The 15,891-nt window shown below is 48.1% G+C and overlaps 1 protein-coding gene across 3 annotated transcripts in view; it reads left to right on the top strand.

Annotated features, from left to right (window-relative positions):
- Positions 1-15,891, top strand: part of Tbc1d22a (TBC1 domain family member 22A) — a 306,659-nt gene that overhangs the window by 79,700 nt on the left and 211,068 nt on the right. For all 3 annotated transcript variants that reach the window (XM_004650395.2, XM_045153248.1, XM_045153247.1), the window contains 3 exons: positions 3,233-3,303; positions 10,247-10,375; positions 12,598-12,660. In XM_004650395.2, coding sequence (XP_004650452.1) covers positions 3,233-3,303; positions 10,247-10,375; positions 12,598-12,660 — 263 coding nt within the window. The remainder of the gene's footprint in view (positions 1-3,232; positions 3,304-10,246; positions 10,376-12,597; positions 12,661-15,891) is intronic.

Below are 15,891 nucleotides of genomic sequence, written 5' to 3' on the forward strand. Positions count from 1 at the left end.
GGGCTAGAGATGCCTCTCCCGTGAAGTCCACTCCGAGGGTCTGGAAAAACTGTGGAAAGAAAAGCAAGAAAGGAAGTTCAAGGATGGCTGCCATAGGGTTCTCCTGGCTGGACTGGGCTGGGCTGGGCTGGGCATGGGCCCAGGCCCACTGAGGGAGACACTCACTCACAGATGGAAGTTCCCAAGCGGTCAGAGAGTCTGCCCTCTCCTTGCAAAGGCATTTTTTTTTTTTTCTTGAGATACGGTCTCAATCTAGCCCAGGCTGGACATGAACTCACAGAGATCTTTCTACCTCTGCCTCCCAAGTACTAGGATTAAAGGGTATGTCACCATGCCTGGCAAATAATTTTACTTCTTGCAGACAGAGAGAGAGAGAAGAAGACAGACAGAGATAAGGGCGTGACAGAGACTCTTGCCTCTGCAAACAAACTCCAGAAGCATGTGCCACTTTGTGCATCTGGCTTTATGTGGGTACTGGGAAATTGAACTCAGGTGGTTTGTTAAGCTCTGCAGGAAAGTGCCTTAGCTACTGAAGCATCTCACCAGCCCTTGGAAAGGTACTTATAACCTTATAGTGGTAGGCTGTCTTCTGGCCCAGGTGAACCAGAGGGATAGCTGGTTGGTCTCAGGAAGAGGCTAGCCCCGACACCAAGTTCCAGAGGCTGAACTTGACCAACCACAGTGTTTAAATCCTATCAAAGACCACCCTCCTGGGAGGGGTCCTTGTTGTTTGTAGAAAAACAGGTCTAGGGAATTAGGCAAGATCATCTTTGATTTCTAGCAAGTTCAGACTGTGTCTTTTTTACTTTCAGAGGTCCAGTCACCCTCTCACTTACTCAGTTTTAACTTTCAGGGGCCCAGTAACCCTGAACTGCTTCACTATTGGCTCTGAGCACAGATATTACTCAGTTATTTTTAGGTAAGACTTTAGGTTTTATCCACATAATCCATGTATGTGGTTTGGAAAATGAGGTTGTAAAATTAGGGTCACATGGATGGTCATGGTTGAAAGGCTATTTACTTACGAATTGGGCAATTAGCCAATGTTGATGGCACTAAAGATAGTGACGAGCTACTCTGGGGGGCTTGGGGTCTCTTGAATCTTTTCTTTTCCATGATGAAATATGGGCTGGCTCAACCTTGTGTGGTGAACCCCATGTGCCGTGAGTCTTTGAGTGTGAGTGGACTTGTGTACAGAAGTCAGCATTTCCGCAGCTGCACTTGCCGTCTTCCCGCTCTTAGAGTCTTTTTGCCCTCTCTTCAGAGGTCCCTGAACCTTGGAGGGTGTGGTTTAGATGACTGTTAAAGGCCGCACCCCCTCCTTAGCCACTTGTTCTTGGTACTTTTGCCAGCCGTGCACTTATGGATTAACCTCTGTCCTTGGCTGTGATTCCCAGCCCACAGTGGTGGGCATGACTGATCTGTGGTTTTGTGGTCTGGCATGTTCCTTGGTGTTCTACCCTGGAAGCAGGGCTGTGGGTGGAGATGTGCCTGAGGCTGCGGCATCCACCGGCACATCAACCCTTCACTCTCGGAGTGCACCCTGCCGCAGGGTTAGCCTGGGTCTGCTGTTGTGCTCGCATCTGTGAAGCTCTTGTTATGGATCTAAGTGGTATCTGTCTGTATTAGAGGGTTTTATTTTTTAAATACTTTATTTATTTGAGAGAGGAAGAAAGAGGAAGGGAGGAAGGGGGAGGGGGGAGAGAATGAGCACCCCAGGGCCTCTAGCCACAGCAAACGAACTCCAGACTCATGTACCACCTTGTGCATCTGGCTTACATGGGTCTTGGGGAATCAAACATGGGTCCTTAGGTTTCACAGGCAGGTGCCTTAACTGTTAAGCTCTCTCTCCAGTCCTTCTTTTAATATAGTAAAAAAAAGCCTGATATTAAAGGTTCATGTGCAGCCCTGGTCATTACTTAACCCTCCCAAGACCATTTCTCCTCCATACGATAGTATTCCCAGCCCTCATTAGTGAGGCCGTGGTAACGTGTGGAAGCTCTTTTGAGCCAAAGCCATGCCAGTGTGAGAACCATGCTTTTGCTGAATAGTCAGAATTTTGACTTTTTGAAGGAGTTTTGACTTTCAGTGAGGAGATGTGCTCTGAGAACATTACAAGTGAGTTTTCTTTGACTTCTTTCATAAACCATAGCCAGCAAATCTGAACTGTGAGGAGAGGCATTGGGAGGGTGGCTGCTAAACACTGTTGCTGACATTCAGATATTAGCTCTTTGCAGCATCCATGGGGAGCTGGGGGGGAGATTTGATATTTTCTGAGGTTTCTGTAAATACAAGTTATTGTGGGCGCTGTCGCCCAATTACTCTGCACTTATTTTACTTAGACTTTAGTAATTGGAAAAAGATTGGATGTCAAGACTTTGCATCTTGTTGATTATATTACCTAATTCTTCTCTTTAATCATGCCTTTTATGCCTGGCATTAATCATTAGTGCTGTGCTCTTGGAAGAATTGCCTGGTGGTGGATTCCTAACTCTAGCCCAGGAGGCAACTGCATCTGTCTTGGTGGCATTGGCCATGTGCTGACGTGGATTTCCAGCATTTGGGGCTCTAGGGGAGACATAGAAGCTCAGGGAGAACAGGGTCCATTGTCCTTTCCCATTGGTCTAGCATAGGCCCTGGCCTTGGCTGCAGACTCCTGCATCTTTGGGCCCTCTCTACTCCTGTCTGGTTATTTGTAAAGGCTCCCAGGCCTATGCTTGGGCTGGGCTGGGCCGGGCCGTCTGTATCTGGTGTGGCTACACCCCTAGTCAGTGCTGTGGGAAGACTGGCCTGCCTCCAAGAATGCAGTCAGTAGGGGAATGGGGCAGGGTGGGAGGGAAAGAGAAGGGAAAACTAACAAAGTATTCAGTTTGGGGACTTAGCATTGCAGGCTGGGGGGACACAGAAGACAAAGAGAAGGTTGGGGGTCTGGTGCCCTGGCTATCACTGCCCCAGGGAGGAAGGGCTTCACATGTTCCAAAGTGGCTTCAAGGACACGTGGCCCTTTGGTGGACATGCCCTCTCTAACAGGGTGCCTTATCTTTATGCTTGTCCTTGGGGAAGTCAGTCTGTGGCACGTGTATCTAATAGATTTATTCTGGTTCCATTACGGAGCTCCCTGTCACCGCCCCTTGGTAACGCTGGTGGGATATAGAGACACGGAAGGCATTGGTGAAGTTGCTAACCTGTTTTTCCTTCCCCTTCTCTCTCTTTCTCTTTATTTGGTTAACAGAGGAATTACGGAAGCTGAGCTGGTCCGGAATCCCAAAGCCAGTTCGTCCAATGACGTGGAAGCTCCTCTCAGTAAGTCTCTGCCCTGTGCCCTGTGCCCAGCCCTGTATCCTCCCTCTTGTGAGCACAGCTGCCTGGCTGGCTGTAGTGTGGGCAGGTCATGTAGTCACCTCTCTTGGTTGCATAGCGACATGAGGCTTTGCCAAGGCCAAGAAGCCATTGTCCATCCTTGACTTTGTTTCAAGGCTGATTTGTCAGTTCTGGAAGCGGGGAGGATTAGCAACAACTGTGACAGCTGTATTATTTCCCTCTGCCTTTATGATTATAAAAAGTCATTACAGTATACTGAGACCCATGATTAAGCAGTATGTCTGGGGTGATGATTCAGCTCTGAGCAGTTGAGCCGGGGACTGGGTGCACTTGACTCAGCAGGGCCCTGTGTGTGGGTGTAGTCGTCAGTAATGCTGTCAGCAAAGAGGGACGGGGAAGGGAGGGGTTCAGGAGCACCTTGTCTGTGAGGGAAGCACCTGTGTGCCTCTCTGCAGCTCCTTTGGGGAACATTCATTGGGTGCCGGCAGCTGTGTGTGCCCTCATGTACTCACCTTAGCTGAAGATCAGAGGTGAATCAGGCCCAGCCAGAAGTTTCTGAATACTTTATTGGCAGCTTTTTTCTCTGTTACTTTCTTATTTTTGGAGATGTCAGTAGGGAACTGGGAACTCACAGTGCCTGATCTAAATTGGGTCTGACTTCCATGTTGAAGAGACTTTCTCACTAATGAGTCTTAATAAATTTGCAGCTTAGTACTTCGTAATCCTAAATGCAGACGCAGCCCTGAACCGTGACTATTTATTGATTAAATATCTTTTGCAATTAGAAGTAGACTTGCTGTGATCACTTGTGTTTCTACCACTTTGTCCAGTGTCCTCCATGAGAGGGGAACTCTTCAGATTAGTTGTAGAAAGTCCTTGGTGCACAGCTGCCCTCACCTCTTCTGAATGCTGTTTGTGAGACAAGGCACACTCAGAGCGCTCCTTGGAAGCACAGTATTCCCTCCTGTGTCTGGCAGGAAGGAAGGAAGAGCCATGCTGGGCTCCAGGGAGCCTGACCCTTGGGAGATGTTGGAAGTGGGGGAGGAACAGTTGGGAAGGTTGTCTGCCACCTACAGCTGGTGGCCAGGATGGTCTTTTGGGGGGAACAAACCTGTATGGTGTCTTCAGTGTGTATCGGCTCCATGCTGCTGTTTCCTGTGTGGTCTTGGCTCATATGGGCAGGCTTGGAGCTTATTGTTCTAGGACGTGCAGGCATGCAGGACAGGCTCAGGACAGTCATGATGAGGCTGGGAAACTGGGTACTGGAAGCTAGTGACTCCTGAACATAGTGTACATGGAGGTCGAGATTTTTGGACTGGGAACCGGGCTGGCAGTGTTTTGGTGGGTGGCTAAGTGTGAATGGCCAGAAGGCTCGTGAGTGCGTGGGATAGCAGTGACCCGTCTCAGCCAGCTAGGACCCAGAGGAGAAGAGTTCGTCTTGTGTCCGGTTTAGAAGGATAATCAAAGCTGGGCTGGAGGGTTGGGGAGAAGGCTTAGCAGTTAAGGTGTTTGCATGTAAAGCTACAGGACCCACGTAAGCCAGATGCACAGGGTGGCACATGCGTCTAAAGTTCATTTACAGTGGCTGAAGGCCCTGATGCACCCATTCCATCTACCTACTTCTCTCTCTCATAATAATAATAAAAACTGGGCTGGAGTGTGATTGTATGCCAAGGTCTGACACTCGAGTGACTTTGTCTCAGCATGTCCATGATTTGTCACTGATGATGCTGTTGTCCGTGGAGGAGTGTCCACTTAATTGAAGTACGGGGATGTTGCTTTAGTGGAGAAACATGAGACGCAGTGCTGGTTAACGGTTAGTAACACGCATGCAGTGTACTACCTTCTTCTCAGTGCTGAAGAGAATCCTATTTTTGGCTCTTTTTAAATAACTATTTTAGAAAGAGTGAACAAAACTAATTAAACACTTAACATTTATACCAGTGAATATAATGGTTAAAATGATAAGCAAAACCCCAACATGATATCTTCTTTCAGTGCGTTGCTGGAGGTTTGCATATGAACACAGTGGGAGGGAACAGGTTGATTTTTGTGTCATTGGGACAGTTTTGATATAAGTATATGCATGCATTGTTTTACATTTATGATTAGTGTTTTTATAGCATGCTAATACAGCAATTAAGTTTTCTGTAGTTCTGTCATTTAAAATTCATTGCATATTCGAATGTGTTTAATTTGCATAATTTCTAGTCTTGCTTAATTATCAAGAGACCTTAACTTGCACATGTGTGCTTTCCGCTAGGAATGGGATACCAGGAGAATGTGTGGACCTTTCATTGCCCGTATCCCAGTGATGACATACTTCCCAGACTTTAAGTTATTAAAACTTGGGGCACGGGAAGCTTTCTAACAGTTCCTTAGGGATGCCAGCGTCGTTTGTGCAGTTGCCAGCATTCTTCCTGCTGATGACCTACTGTCCCCACTCTCCTGCATTGTAGGCTAGACCCCTGGAGTGGCCCAGAGGCCCTTCTCGCTGGCAGTTGTCACAGCTCTGTACCTTTCATCTGCCCAACTATACTGTGGCCTCTGCCCAATCTGGACCTGCTTGGTGCCCAGTGCAGATTCAGACCCCATTCTCATAGTGACCTGACCACTGGGGCCATCAGAATGGCGGCAGTGAGAGCACTTGGTTGTCCCACATGTGGGCAAGGATGCACAATGAGAATTCTCTTACGTTTCTCTCAGGAGTCTGAAAATCCTGTGGCAAGATCTTTCAGAGGTGTGCATGTCAACAAGTTCCTGTCTGGTTTCTCTATTCAACAGGAACATACACCATTGTCTAGAGAGGTGGGTTTCATGGTGCATAAAGCAAAAACTAGAAAGCCCCCACGTTTGTTAATAGGAGAATGGATTTTGAGCCTAAAAGTTTTGCACTGTGGTGGAGATGAGCTGCTATTACAACAAAAATCAGCTTTACAGCTTGTAAAAGCAGTTCAAGCCACATGTGGTCATGCATGATTCAGTCCCTGCACTCTGGAGGCAGAGGTAGGAGGGTTGCTGTGACTACAGAGTGAGAACCAGGTCAGCCTGAGCTGGAGTGAGACTCCACCTTGACACAACTCAAGCAGACAGCAAAAGCTGCTTCATTTGAGAAGGGCAGAGGTTAGGACAGTCACTGAGAGGTACTGGGGAAGCCCAGTAAGGCAGGGTGACCTGCACTTTACCCAGATTACATCAGCACAGACGGTCCAGTTTGTGGTCGCATGAGCGTAATTGGTTTGGTTTTACACAGGGATGTTATGCCGTCACATGCACACAGAGATGTTTTGTAAGTGCTGGACTTGAGCTAGGATGGTGCTCCCATAAAATTATAGCACTTAGTAGCATCATAGCCATCTTGTTTGTGCTTATGTTGTGATGCTTACACAGAAATGGGGATTTTGGGGTTCTTGCCAATACACAAATATGCCAGTGCACCAGTAAATTTAGGACACCCCAGATTCTTGTCTTAGGAACTTAAAGAATTAAAATCCATAGACCACAGGATAAAGTTTAGAGAAATGTTATTAGATTAACAAAAGGAAAGAGAAGAAAGTACAGAGCGCTCCAGCCATGGGTGTCAGGAAGGGATAGAGTTCATGTGGGAGTAAGCGGGGAGTCCCCCTCATCTTGGCCCAGCTTACCAGAACCTCAGACTTCAGGAGCCAGCCAGAACAGTGGCTTGTCCCCTGGCCCAACTCTATTTATAACCTTGTTGTGGCAGGGTTCACCTTCAGGCTTAGGTGAGCCAGAGTGAGGAATGAGTGGTCTGAGCTAGGGACTGGCTCAGGAAGAGGTCACCCATGACGCCAAGTTCCGGGACCGAACTTGATCTACTGTAGTGTCAGGGTTAGATTTGAATTCTCGGAAAGGAGGTCTTGCTCCCAGGAGGGGCTCAGGTTGTGGGAAAACAGATCTAGGGAACTCCTTTAGGCAAGAGGTCAGATCATCCTTTGATCTCTAGCAAAGTGGAGATTGTGAGTGCAGACTTTCCTGCCTTTACTTTTGGGGCCTGGTCGCCCTAAACTACCTAACAAAGCTTCCTGTCTCCCTCTCAAGAGGTAAGGTTTAGAGAGGCTTCATTAGATTAAGAGAAGGAAAGAAAAGAGAATGCAGAGATGGGGGTGACAGAGAGGCGCCCCTCTTCTCTCAGCCCAGCTACGGAGGGAGGCTTACCAGAACAAGAACCTTGAAGTTCAGGACTGAGGACCAGCCAGCAAAGGAGAGCTCCGCTCACCTGGTAAGTGGTTGTTTCTATCCTCATTGTGGTAGGCCTTACCTTCAGCTCCCGTGAGCCAGAGTAAGAGCTGATTGGTCTGAGCTAGGGGCTGGTTTAAGAAAAGGCCAGCCATGAAGCCAGGTTTTGGGGTTGAGCTTAACCAACCACAATGCCAGGATCAAATTATGGAAAAACAGATCTATGGGACTTTAGTGAAGACATAAGGAGAGGAGAAGCCCTTCTCTGATCTCTAGTAAAGTGGAGGTTATCAGGGCAGACTTAAGGACATCTCTGCTTTTACATTCAGTGCCCGGTCACCCTGAACTACTTAACAATGCTACCCGACTTGCTCAACACAGCGGTGAAGTTGCTTAGCGATGCGTTTCTCAAAACATGTCTGTGTTACTGAGTGGCCATGACTGTCCTTCAGTATATGCTTTTACAAAAAGTCCCAGTGGTGTCATCCACATGTGTTAAAGCAATGTTTGTGTGTGATTTCTTTTTTAAAATCTTTATTTGTGTGTGTGTATACATGCCACTCACACATGCACCACTTTATACCTGGCTTTATACTGATAACAGGTTTTGAATCTGGGCCAACGGGCTTTACAAGCAAATCCCTTTAACTGCTAGCCATCTCCCCAGCCCTGCGTGTGCGCCCTGACGCAAAGTTCACGGAGTGTGTGCGCACAGCCTACAGTGCTGTGGCCGCATTCTGGTTCTGGCAGCTGAGCTCTGCATCCCTCAGCTTTCCTCAGAGGCCTGGCATTGTGTTGGTCTCTCTCGTGGCCACAAGGGAGCTGTTGAGACTGTACATACTCACTTCAGTTCCGGCATTGGGTCACCTCTTTCTCTGGGCCTCTCAGTTACGATGGATACAGGATGGTGAGCCAGTGTAGTGTTTTACAGTGCAGATCTGTTGTGACGGAAGGGGCTCCTACTTAGGTCACACATGTCTGATGTTGTGTGAGTAAAGAGGGAACAGATGCCTAGCCGGCGACCAGTGACACCTATGGGAGCCTCTTCACATACACTTCTCATCCACTAGTCTCCAGGGGATCCACGCAGTGAAAGGTGTGTACCTGGCTCCTGGAGTGCTACCAAGTGTTGCTGGGCTCCGAGTGAGCAGGTCTGCCTTGTGTTCAGCCACACTACAGTGACTATGGGGTAGATATCAGAAATGAGAAGGAGGTATCCAGGCAGTTTTAAAACTTCTTGGAAAAGCAAAGAGAAAATCTTACACAGGACTTAAGAAGAAACACTACAAGAAAAATGTTACCAGTTGGAGACCCAGAACATTTGAAACTTTTGCTGCTTGAAGTGTGAAAAAGCAAGCCACAGTCTGGGGAATGGGATCATGACACCTTTGGAAATAGACTTGCATCTAGAATGGTCCAGAGCTCATATATGCAGTAAGAAGACAGTGTGATTGCAGGGTGGGCAAGCAGCTTGCAGATACTTTGTGCAGGAGGTGATGCCTGTCTCTGCCTCTGCTCAGCACTAGGTAAGCACTGGAGAAGCCAGAGCAGCACGCCCAGCAGAGGGAATGATCGCTTCATACTCCCTCTTACGTGGTGGAGCGGAAGGCCCAGGCCAGGTTCTCACAGTGCTGGTTGGAGTGTGAAAGAGCATGAGCTCTTTGGGAAAAGATCTGGCAATTTCTTCGAAAACCAAGCCTATATCTGTGTCATGACCCAGTAACTCTCAAAGGCCTGTGTGACAGTACCTACAAGGAACTTTATTTGTATCCCACTAGTTGGAGGTAGCCCAGTTGTTGGCACAGAAGAATGGTTTCATGCAGATGCCAGTTCACACCCATGATGGCTGAATCTCAGAAGGTAGTGTGCACAAAACCTAGGTCCTGAGTGAGTCTGTGTCCAGGGAGTCGTAGGGCAGATTGGTCATCCCTTGTGGGGAACTGGCACTTCCCAGGGCTCAGGTGTGGACATGGTGGTTGGGCCACAGAGGGCACTAGGTGCTGGGCAGTGGTGAGTGCTTCTGTCTCCTGTGAGCAGCAATCACTGCTGGGCACTCTGTCAAAGTCATGGCGCTGTGCTTTAAATGGGCACATTTGTAAGTTTCACCTGCCATGTCAGTGACGTTGACCTCTGGTGAGAACTAGGAAATCGCTGCGTGAAGCACCAGCAGTGTGGCCTCGGTGTCTGCGCTCTTTGTGGCCCCAGGGCAGCCTGGTGCTTTCTGGATGTAAGCTACTTCATGTACCACGACCACACATGCTGGATCTTTGGCAGTAGATGCAGTTTTGTCTAGTGACAGCTTTGTGTGCACATGTTCTGTGTGTGCTTGTGTGTGGTGTGGTTGTGAGGCCACACAGCCTCCCAGTTTCTCATGGACTGAGGCCTTTGCAGAAAGGTTTTTACATTCCATATCCTTGCTTTGGAAGAGCACTGGGTCCTAGTTCAATGCAGGGATGCCATAAGACTACTGTTCTTGGCTGTGATGTCCCAGACGTGGTTGGGGAAACTGGCAGAGCAACACTGGTAGGGGCACCTACTGGGGAGGGTGCTGGGGGTGTCGTGTCCAGCTTGCACTCGCCGCCGCTTCCTCGTGCTCCCCACGGGAGAGGCGTCCAGCCAGAGCGCCAGGCTCATTCCGGACATGAGCTCTTGTGCTTTTCAGTCTTGATGGGGGCCTGGGGAATGAGCAGTAACTGTACTGTAGTATGTCTCTCTCTTTCTCCTCCAGGGTTACCTTCCTGCCAATGTAGACCGAAGATCAGCCACACTCCTGAGAAAACAAAAAGAATACTTTGCTTTTATTGAGCACTATTATGATTCGAGAAATGACGAAGCTCACCAAGACACTTACAGACAGGTGGGAGCCTTCCTCGGTGCATGTCTCTGATTCTGTGATGTGGCGTTGCTTTGTAGGAAGAAATAGTTCCTGTAGCAGGGCTCTGATTGGCTTCCAGGTTTCTTTACCTGATTTTGAAGGCAGACCAGGAGGTGAGCCAGAGGGCACTGTTGCACAGACCAACCCATTTGGACAAAGGTATCCCTTCTTACAGTTTGGAAAAGACACAGACAAAAGCCTCATTCAATAGCTTTATGTTGGGGACTTGCTGGTTCATAGGCACAGGTGTGACCAGTTGAACCGTTGGCTGCATTTGAGTAAGATGATGTCGTACCTGTTCTTGCACAGCTAGTGTGCCTAGTTGGAAAACACAAAACTGGATCACAAGTCACAGCACATCAGAAATTTGCTATTAGAATGGCTCTAAATACTTCTCCATTCTCTGCTGTCTAGCTTTCAGTAAAGCATAGCTCTTCACTGGTTTTGTCTCACCTCTGAAATCTGGTGTCAGAGGCCCGCATGAGCACTGAGGAGTGAGGCGTTCCCTTAACAAGCCCCACCTGAGCCCTAATGCAGCCTAGTCCCTTTCACCATCAGATTGCCTGAACATGGGCCTTTCCTCTCATTTCCAGTCTGGGCTCTGGAGGTGAGTGGCTCTTCGGAAGCATCTGAAGATGGGCCTTTCCTCTCGTTCCCAGTCACAGGTTTTAAGGATTGACGACTCTTTGGAGCTGCAGGATTATTAACTATTGTGGTCCCAAGGATGCTGACTCTGGAATGGGGCTTCCCACAGAATGCTGTTCTTCCAGAATTGAGTTTCTCTATATTTCTAACCCTTTGGTAGAAAAGGCAGCATGTCTCTCTCTTTCATGTTCCTCACACCTGTGCATCCTCTGTAGGTCAGTCCTGTGACCATGGTAGCTCTCCCCACCCTTTCCTAGTCTTGTGCATGGTGATGCAGGCTAGAAAGCTAGGAGTTTACAGGGCCCCAGCCAACTATCCTGTGGGGCTCCCTCTAGCCATTGCAGGGTAAGGGGTATGATATATGCACTGTCCTGCCTGCATAAGAAACTCATTGCCTGTTGCTTTTGTGTAAATGCACCCCCCCTCCGCAGCACTGGGCTTACATAATAGGTAAGACCTGCTCCATCCTGCAGGAGTCCGCAGTGCTCCTGTCCGAGGAATCTCACGGTAGGGGTGTTGAGGATGGCCTGCAGGTTGTTCCACTAGCAGACCATGTTGTCCCTTGTCCCCACCCATGCTTGTGGTCAGCTGTAGTTCTCACTCTGCGCTTCTGTACAGGGTGTCCCTCCCAGCATGGCTACCCAGAGTCTCCTTGTAGAGAGTTGAGCTGAGCATGTTCCCTTGTGCTGAGGACCCAGTCTTCTTTGACTTTCACCATGGATGGATGTGGAGCAGGTCTTCTGTACATGAGGAGGCTCAGCCCATACCCTAGGTGGCTGACCCAAGTCCCCAGGCCAGCTGGCATCAGAGTGAGGTGATGATTATGGTTTCCAGATGTTACACTACACCTTGCGCACAGGCAAGGATAAAGCTAAACTGTGAAGTCCCACTTGGGTTTAAATTTGTGTCTTCTGTCAGCCTGTGTGGGCTGCTGTCCTGGAGCCACAGGAGTGATAAGTATTGCTGGTGTGGGTACTCCTGTGGCACATGGGGGTTTGCTTGTGGTGCCAGCTATGTTCTGGATGGCCCTGCAGGGCTGTTTCCTGAGCTGCAGGTGGTCTCCTCTGCAGCGTGGGCAACATTGCTTCTGCTCTCATGGCACATGGGGACCAGATAGGAATTGGCCGACATCAGCGGAGACTTTGAAATGCTTTCTTTGAAAAGTGTTGTAGATTCCCCAAGGATCTTGTGAAGCAGAGGAAAATGTGGCCTGCGTTCCAAGAAGGCGCTGTCACAGTTGAAACCTTGTGCTCTATTGATGTACTTGAATCGCTCTCTGTGTCAGAGGCTGGAAATCAATGCCCACTAATTGCTATGGATTATGTTACTAAATAGCTGAGGGCCACTCTGCTCCTAACCGTGCAGCAAGCACTACTGGCTTGGGAAGGTGTCAGCCCAGCTTTTCATCAAGGACGGGGTGACTTGGTCAGGTGGAACGTGCTTCTCACAGTTGTTCCAGAGGAGGCCTGGTGACAATGCCCTCAGAGAGAGCAGATGCTCTTTTCATCATAATGTTTGTTGTCATCCATTAAAATAAGTGTGTTCTTCTGCATCTCCAGATCCACATTGACATCCCTCGGATGAGCCCTGAAGCACTGATTCTCCAGCCCAAGGTGACAGAGGTAAGAGGAGTGGTGACCAGTCAGGGAGTTCCGGTGTCTGTGCGTGACCGGCACTCACCAGGCTAACAGAACTATGGGTACACTTCAGAGGTTTAACCCAGAAGCTAGCATTGAGTGCATAGTCTCTGGGAGTGTGGCCCTGATTGTCCACAATTACATGACATGGAAATCCCTAATTGTCCTAAAAATATTTTTTCTTTTGTAATATTGACACATAAAAAAGAATGTGAGTAGTGTGCGTGGGAAGATGTATTTTAAACTCACGTCTCTGAGTTTAGGAACTAGACCAGCTCCTCAGGAGCTTGGTCCTGAAGGAAGGTGTGGAAGCGCCTTTCCATGCTCAGCTCCCAGCAGCAGGTGGAGCTGCCCTCTTGTCCTCTCCTGTCTCTAACCTTCACAGTAGTTCCTGATGTCCGCCACACTGAGAAAGCTGTGCTTCTGCAGTGCTGTGTCCACCTCTGATGTCCGCCACAGTGAGAAAGCTCTGCTTCTGCAGTGCTGTGTCCACCTCTGATGTCCGCCACAGTGAGAAAGCTCTGCTTCTGCAGTGCTGTGTCCACCTCTGTACAGTTCAGTCTGCAGCTGTTCTTGTCGGAGTCATTTACGGCTGTACAAATAGCAAACTGCCCAAGCAAGCAGCCCATGCCGGGTCCGAGCCTTATCTCTCTGGGTGGACATTTGGCTCTTTCTAATGTTTTGCTATGGGGGCAGTGTGGCTGTAACCTTCTCCAAAGTCCCTTTACGCAGGTGCACACCTGCAAGACTTCCTCCAAGGTTCCCAAAGGACGCACATGTATGTTGTTGGTTTGGTGTATGCCTGATAATTCTAGGCTCATGTCAAGCCTGCTTTCCAGAGTGTTGTACAAATGAGGCTCTCCTGGAGTGCTGGAGGTCCTGTGGTCCCACAACCCTGTCCAGTCTTGAGGGTGTCAAGCCTTGAGGTTTTTTTTTTTTTTTTTTTTTTTTTTTTTTTTAAATAGATTCTGCTGGTTAGGCCCCTCGTTTTTGTCTCCTTGGTTGCTTATGGGGTGTAGCATCTCTACATACTTAGGGGCATATTCTGGGAAATGTGTTATTGTCTTTTATCCCTTTTTCTTTTGTGTAGTTTCTCTCTTTCTCTTTCTCACTCTCGTTTGTTGATCTCTGTGGGCTTAGGATTTGGATTCTTTGACAGTCGTTTGATGAGAACTTAGTTTTGGTGGGACTTGAACTTGTCACTCTTTCAGGTTAGTATGGGCATGAATGCAATAAAACATCTTTTTGTACACATGGATTATCTAGGTGACCTCCCGTCTGTATTTTCACTTAAGCATTTGCTTTTCATACCCCTGTGTTTATCTGTGGTTGATCTGCAGTCTGCAGCGCAGCCACCCACGCACCATGTGAGGACTCTGGCTTGTCTTCATATTTACCACATCAGTTTGGTTTTATAGCTTTTCACTTTCACACAGGACTGTTTCTTCTTTTTCCCAGCTATGTCTTCTTCTTTTAAAAAATTTTTAACTTCATCTTTTTTTTTTTTTTTAATGTAAGATCTCATTGTATCCCAGGATGACCTGGAACTCACTCTGTAGCCCTAGATTGGCCTTGAACTCATGACAGTCATCCTACCTCTGTCTCCCAAGTGTTCTGATTAAATGTGTGTGCCATCATGCCTGGCTCAGGTTATCTATTTTTTTTTTAATACTATGCCTGTTTGCTAGTGCCTCAGTATTTGTTAGGGGAGCTCTTACACCCTTTTATTCTTAAACTTAATTGGGAAGGCCCACTCTGTGCTCACTCACTTCATTCTCAGAATCAGACTGCCAAGAGGTTTTTTTAGAGGTCTGATTTATGATTGAGTTGCATGGAGTTTCTTCTAGATTCATCTAGCAGAACTACATTTTCAGAAAGTTTACTTTTCATTTTCACAAACATAGGATTTTCCCCCTTTAAAGTCAGTTTTAATGCCTTTCAATGAAATGAAGACATTCCCTCCATCTTTCCCTCCCGGGATTGAACCTAGGGCCTCACAAGAGCAAGGCAGGTTCTCTACCACTGAGCTATATCTTCAGTCCTTTGTGTATTTGTTAGTTTGAGGTCAAGTCTCTCCAAGTTGCCAAGGCTGGCTTTGACCTCACTCTGTAGCTTGAACAGTTCTTGAACTTCTCACCCCTCTTCATTCTGCTGGGTGGCTGGTGTTACAGACTCACACCCCAAGCCTGGATAGAGTTTTCTTTCTGCAAGGTCTTGTGTATGTTTGATTACATTTGTTAGTAAATGTTATAATTTTTGTTACTAAAGTAAGTGGTATCTCTCTCAAGTATACATTTCTTATTGTTTAAGATATTTTTTTATCCTGATTCTCCTACTACATTTTGAAACTTGGGCATTTCTTGACAGTGCGATAAGTCGATTAAAACAGAAAACCCAGGCTTGCTAAGGCTTAAGTGCTTGAGATTGGAGAATACAAAGGGGGAAATAATTTTCAATACGAGTGGTTGTTCCAAGAGGACCTCTGATTGTGTCTCAGCCACGTGCTTTCTGAGTTTGGAAGGGAGGTCATATATCCTTATCTCTTGTCTACTTACTTAAAAATGAAAAGGAGACCCTCACTTCCCTGTGTCCCAAGTGCAGGACATCTGTCATAGAGCTCCAGAACCCTCAGCTCCCTGTGTCTGAAGTGCAGGACATCTCTCACGGAGTTCCAGAACCCTCAGCTCCCTGTGTCCCAAGTGCAGGACATCTCTCATGGAGCTCCAGAACCCTCAGCTCCCTGTGTCCCAAGTGCAGGACATCTCTCATGGAGCTCCAGAACCCTCAGCTCCCTGTGTCCCAAGTGCAGGACATCTCTCATGGAGCTCCAGAACCCTCAGCTCCCTGTGTCTGAAGTGCAGGACATCTCTCACGGAGTTCCAGAACTCTCAGCTCCCTGTGTCCCAAGTGCAGGACATTTCTCATGGAGCTCCAGAACCCTCACCTCCCTGTGTCTGAAGTGCAGGACATCTCTCACGGAGTTCCAGAACCCTCAGCTCCCTGTGTCTGAAGTGCAGGACATCTCTCATGGAGTTCCAGAACTCTCAGCTCCCTGTGTCCCAAGTGCAGGACATCTCTCATGGAGCTCTAGAACCCTCAGCTCCCTGTGTCCCAAGTGCAGGACATCTCTCACGGAGTTCCAGAACTCTCAGCTCCCTGTGTCCCAAGTGCAGGACATCTCTCACAGAGTTCCAGAACCCTCAGCTCCCTGTGTTC

Source organism: Jaculus jaculus, chromosome 6 (assembly GCF_020740685.1).
Source record: "Jaculus jaculus isolate mJacJac1 chromosome 6, mJacJac1.mat.Y.cur, whole genome shotgun sequence".
NCBI lineage: Eukaryota > Metazoa > Chordata > Mammalia > Rodentia > Dipodidae > Jaculus > Jaculus jaculus.